Source organism: Ricinus communis, chromosome 7 (assembly GCF_019578655.1).
Source record: "Ricinus communis isolate WT05 ecotype wild-type chromosome 7, ASM1957865v1, whole genome shotgun sequence".
In the NCBI taxonomy this organism is placed as follows: Eukaryota; Viridiplantae; Streptophyta; class Magnoliopsida; order Malpighiales; family Euphorbiaceae; genus Ricinus; species Ricinus communis.
Genome location: NC_063262.1, coordinates 4,573,857 through 4,579,856, shown reverse-complemented (window position 1 = coordinate 4,579,856; position 6,000 = coordinate 4,573,857). Strand labels below are relative to the sequence as shown.

At 33.5% G+C, this 6,000-nt stretch overlaps 1 protein-coding gene across 1 annotated transcript; it reads right to left on the bottom strand.

Moving 5' to 3' along the window:
• Positions 1-2,860: 2,860 nt before the first annotated feature.
• Positions 2,861-3,758, bottom strand: LOC8276077 (short-chain dehydrogenase ptmH). The gene has a single exon (XM_002533531.2). The coding sequence runs from the start codon at positions 3,756-3,758 to the stop codon at positions 2,910-2,912; it is 849 nt and encodes a 282-aa protein (XP_002533577.1). The 3' UTR covers positions 2,861-2,909.
• Positions 3,759-6,000: the final 2,242 nt, after the last annotated feature.

The following is a 6,000-nucleotide window of genomic DNA, read 5'->3' as shown; positions in this document are numbered from 1 at the left end:
CACACAAGTTTATAATAAATAAATAAATAAATGAAAATAGTAATCTAATTTCTTCATCTTGTCTGAATTAAAATACCCAAATGTATTAATATGCATAGTTTATTTTAGGATAATCGCATTTATTTTACGTTTTTTTCAATGGAAAAATGTATTATAAAACTAAATGATGAGTAAAAACATTGGTTAGTTGTAGTTTAGATGGGAATTACGATGCATTATGATTTAAAAATGAATAAATGACTATAACATAAGTGACTATAATTGTTTTGTGTCTTCTCCTTATACCGTCTTAATTGTTTTCCACGTTTCTTACGTTCATAACAAATATTAGTCTTTTCTTTATTGGATTCTTATATTGGCACGGCTTCATGAAATATCACTAAATGGAAATCTTATAGAAAAAATAATATATATATTTGCTAACTAAATCTCAATTTTGAGAACTAATATGATTCTTGGATTCTAATACTTTTGAAGAAAATAAAAATGTTGGGTCCTACATCATGAGATAATGCTATTGCCTAAGAGCAAATTACACTCAAATCTCGAGCCATAAAACGAACGACCCGAACTTTAAATTTTTGATGCTTTATTCAGATAAAATGAAAAATGAATATTTGAAAAAAATATTTATAGGATAATGTTTTATTGACACGTACAGTTCTTCTACAATAATATATGTTCACTAAAAGTTAAAGTACTTATGATCATTTTTTTCCTTTCTTTTCTATAATTTTCTTTAATCCCTTTTTACGACTCTTCTAAGAAATTGATAAATCTTTCCTCGGATTTTCTAGCTGAGCCTGTAAGATATGGAGTTAGAGGAAATATCGGAGTTGTGTTCCGATATAAAGATAAAGCAGGACCAAATCCTAATAGGATTCTTTTTCTAAATACAGTTCGGTTATTACTTTCAAATTTATCAAATATTTATGTGAATAAAATAGTTTTACCTCCTCGATCTTTGAATTACTAGAAGGTCCAATGGTGGAAAATGGGTAAAAATTAGAAATGCCCGTTGTTTTTTATGTGGCTTGTCCTTAATCATGAGTTCAAGTCTAAATATTTTAATTAACATTGTAGGTGTTTATATATTTATTTTTATGGTAACCAAGAATAAAGAAAGGAAGAAAGAAAGAAAGACAGAAACTAGAAATGAAAGAAAGTGGTAGGCTACAAAGTGATATTTTGTTCAATGTAAGGGGGCATGATTGGGTAGCTCAAAGTTAATATTCTTGGAATGATGGATTGAAGGTCCCTTAAGGAACATGCTTTTTGTAGGATATGCATTTTATATTTGTACTACATATCATTTTAAAGGCTTATGAGTCTCAGAAAGCACTTTACTAATCCACTTTAGGTTCTTAATTAATTCCTTGGAGACAAAATTTTAAGCCGAAAAAAAGAGAAGAAGATAAATAAATGAAAGAGACTAAATTTATGATTATTGGGATTGCCTTATTGTCTTAGTTGGGGGGGCCAATCCAACAGGTTTCCATCTTCGGCTTTTCATGGTCTAAGGTCTATAACAATTAACAAAAATGATAATAACGAAACTGAAGCATGAAATTATTTTGACATAATTTCGTTATACTAATCTAGGCAATTTTCCTATGATAACTCAGGACCTAAATGCTGTCCCTTTGCTCTTAAATTACACATTTATTCAAGGATTTATGAAGAGCAGAGACAATAACTTGACAAAAGGAAACATAATAAAGGCCAACTTCTCCAATGATTTTGACATTTTTCATGGTTTTCTATGATGTTACTATAGAAGTAATTACTTCAAAAAGAGAAATGAGTCCAAGGTGGGTATTGTTTTGAGACTGGAATGGACCTTATATTAATCAATAACATCAGTAAGGAACATTGGCAACACATGTATATATATAATTGCCTAACAACTTTCACAATATATTTGCATGCAAAATTTTGCATGACACACACAGGTTCATGGAGACAGATTTTCAAGAGGAAATGATTTGGGTTTTGAAAAGAGAGTGAGTGGGGGGAATTTTAGGGTTGGGAAGTTGATTTAGCAAGGAAAGAGGAGGAGAATTTGGTGAAGTGAGAGAGAAAGAGACCTTCTTTTTTGATTGAAGTAATGATGAGTAGATCCACCCACAATAGCACTTGGGGCCAGTGAGATTTTGCTGGAAATGGTGGGATGGGCCTAGCTAAAGAGCTTTGTTTTGCCTCAACATAATTTTTTGCTCTCTTTCATTTTCACCACCCTTTTAGTGGGATGCAAGATGAGCAAGGATTGGCTGTTGCTGCCTCTTTTCTCTTCACTGTCTGCTTTTAGTAGGGCCTGTCAGTAAACCCTTCATTACAGTTATGGTGATAGCTCAATACTCCTTCCCATTCATTGACTATTATGCCCTTTGTAACAGAATTAATCCCTAAGTTTGACATATATCTAAGGCTGACACTATAATCCAATGCCCCTCAAAAATATTCTAAAGCTTAACTAGGTTTTGAATTCTCACCATTAGCAAGCTATTTTATTAGATTGGTGCCATATTGGCAAGTGAGACATTTGACAGCAAAATTTACAAGTTTGCTCTCTCAAGCTACCTAGAAAGTTCACCTCTTATCTGTTTTTACTTAACAGAGACCTCAAATAATAGAGCTTTAAAGGATTTTTGTGCTCACTTTGGGTAAAGAAGGCACTAGAGCAGGGACAACTCTAAGTATATAAAGCTCAAGGTGCACTTGCATTGCTACAACAGGTGTCTCATAGAAAGAAAAAATAAAAATTAAGCATAGTCATGAGACACTTTATTCATATAATCAGATAATTTCTTTTTTCATATTTCATAATTCTTTATTCAGTCCTACTTGAGTATTTCTTACATAAACTTCTGAAAGCTGATAACAAGTTTATGATTAGGGTACACATATACTTAGGCCTTCCTACTTACATTAAAACGAGTGGAAAAGAAAAGGTCTTTAACCCAAAGGGGAGACCAAGAAAGCACAGCAAACAAACCAGTCATATGACCAAAAACAATTTGTTTTGGTGGTTTAGGACTCAAGACTTTCTTGGCTACATGTCTTGCAAAAATTGTAGCATCAGTTGCTTTGCTACCTTGAGAAGCCTTAGCTCTTTCAGCAATAGCATCCTTAAAATCCTTATACAGTTTCCAGTCCTGATTTGCCAATTCCTCTGATGTAGCCCTACCAAAATTTGATCTTATAGCACCAGGAATAACTAGTACCACATTAATTCCAAAAGGTCTAAGTTCAACTCTCAATGTATTGGTCATGGCATGGACCCCTGCCTTACTAGCACAGTATGACCCTGCCCACGGTGTTGGCACTACCCCTGCAACACTCCCTACATTCACTATTCTACCGCTTCCCTTCGACGCCATGTGAGGCACAACCTTTTGCACCAACCTTAATTGCCCTAATGTATTAATTTCCCAAGCTTTCCTGACTGTGTCCAGCGAAAGTTCTGCCAATGGTCCTGTACTCCCTACACCGGCATTGTTGACCAATACATCAATTCGTCCATATCTTGAGATAACATTGTCCACCGCTGTGGATACACTTTGGTCAGACGAGACATCAAGCTCTAGTGTCTCTATATTCTTCTCCGAATTGAGGTCTAACATGTGGTCGGCCCGTCGAGGGATGTCCGAGGCAATGACATGGCAGTTTTGCTCGGCAAATGCTTTGCAATATTCATAGCCAATGCCACCTTTAGCACAGCCAGTGACTAGCACAATTTTAAGACCTTCCAATTCCATGATATTGGTGTTCAATTAAAATGATTCTTTAGTTCTTATAGTTGGTGTCTTATCAAAATCCGCGAAGGTTTTCTTGCTCGTTGATGTAGAATATGCCCAAGGGATATCCTTGGTTTCTATTATTCGCCGGCTAAAATGGAGCTCCTCTAGTACATGAAGGAAACCAATTATTTGTACTTTTGTTTCTTGTATTCTGGTATATGGTAATACAAACTATGTATACGTTCCATACGCGTAAGGCCAATTTAGAGCACATTTTTGCCTTTTTTTTTTTCTTCCCAGGACATGATTGAGCAACTCAAGGACCAACTTAACCTTGCTAATCTAGAAAGACAACATCTAGAAAATCAGTGGTACCAAGTTGTTTTTATTAATACCCTGTTCGTTCTATTATGAATCTAGAATGTAGAATTTACAATAGAAGACAGACAATAGCTAAAGGTTCAATTATGTTTTTGAACTTTTTGCCACCATTTTCAAACAGGGGACACGGCGAGGTGGAGCTGTGCAGAGGCCTGCAGTGCATTATTATGCATTATTCAGGTCCAACTGATTACACATATACATACATACATGAGGCCTAGAGGACAGCAGAATAATGCTGATCAATTCAAGAATTATGATTATTGGAAAATGATGAACAAAAAGTAGGTGCTATTAAATATATATAATCATTATGGAATTTCTAAAATGCAATCATCACTAGGAGTTCTTCTGCTGTTGCGTCCTTATCTCGTCTTTCATTCGATGGTTTGAACTTTCTTAAAAGATTTTTTTTTTAAAAAAAAAAAGAAAATAAAAAAGTTAAGGAGTTCTTTTATAATACCTTATCATAATTGATCTCTTGGATTTAGTTTCTTTCCCCTCATTCAACTAGTTTTTATTTTACAATACGTTATCAATAATATAAGGATGTAAAAGGTAGAATGAAATTGAGTTTGGAAAAATATTTTTTCAAATTTATTTGTTTTGAGTTTTAAAAGTTATTTTTATAAAAAATAGATAAATTGATTTTAAAAAAAATATATTTTTAGAAAATAATTTATAAAAATTAAAATATTAAAATAATAAATTGAACAATTATGAATTTGTCTTTTCAATACCCAGTAATTCTAATAAATAGACCCAAAATATGTTATCAACAATATAAGAATATTTAAGGTTTTTATTTTTTTTTATAAATATGCCCCATTATGAGATAGCAACTTGACTAGGAAACAAGAGGACACATCTGTCATTCACAGTAAATAAAAAAAGGGAAAAGAACATGATATTAAATAAAATAGATCTGAGATGAGTTTGCATTAAATGAAAAAGAAGTTGATGGGTATTCAGTGAGCTCCAGGAACAGAAAATCCAAACAAAATCTAAAACAAGATTGCAGTAATGGGGAACAGAAAAAGCAGATTATGGATAGCAACACAACTGAGAGAGAGAGAGAGAGAGAGAGAGAGAGAGACTTGAGAACTGTGTTTGTGCAATTACTGTATGCATGGGTATAAAAGGTCATGCCCTTCTTTCTGTTTTCAAGGGACAAGAGAAAGAGAGTAATTCTGTGTTGGGTATATATACATGTCAATAAGAAAGTGTCCCTCCATTAAGCTTTCCTGCCATTTTTCTCTGCAAAAGAACTCTAACCTCATTTACTCTCTTTAACTAGCTTTACCTTCCCCTCCCCTCCTCTCTCTCTTATTCGGAAATGTCATGGTCTCTCTCACCTAAGGCAAAATATGAAATGTCCTAGTCAATAAACAACAAGATTCTTTCTCTCTAGAGCTACTTTGGCCACTGTAACATGCAGCTACCACCTGCATATTATTTATAAAAATTAATAATCACTTTTCTTCTTTTTGAATGAGGATATTGTTTTGAATAGTTTCATTCCGTTGTTAAATAAAGGCTGGGACTACTCTAAAACTCTAGTCCTGATTCTAGCCCTGCTTCACAGATATTTTTCCTTTTTCCCCCTCTTACAAATAGAGAAACCATTATAGATATAGCAAGAAAGTAATGACCCAAATCTCTTCTTTATTATTTATTCATTTATTGAAGTCATCAGAAAGCTAAACACCAAAATACCCACATTCCTAGGGTGCCTATATTGTCTGAAAGAGAGTGCAAAACAGAGAAAGTCATCTACAGGGAAAAACCAAAAAAATTGAATTATTATGTGTGCATGTTTTTATCTAATAAGGTGCATATTGGAGTTTCTTTCATAGAAGAATCCAAAATCCTCAGCTTA

Coding starts and splice junctions, on each gene's coding strand:
- LOC8276077 (XM_002533531.2), bottom strand. CDS start 3,758: ATGGAATTGGAAGGTCTTAAAATTGTGCTAGTCACTGGCTGTGCTAAA.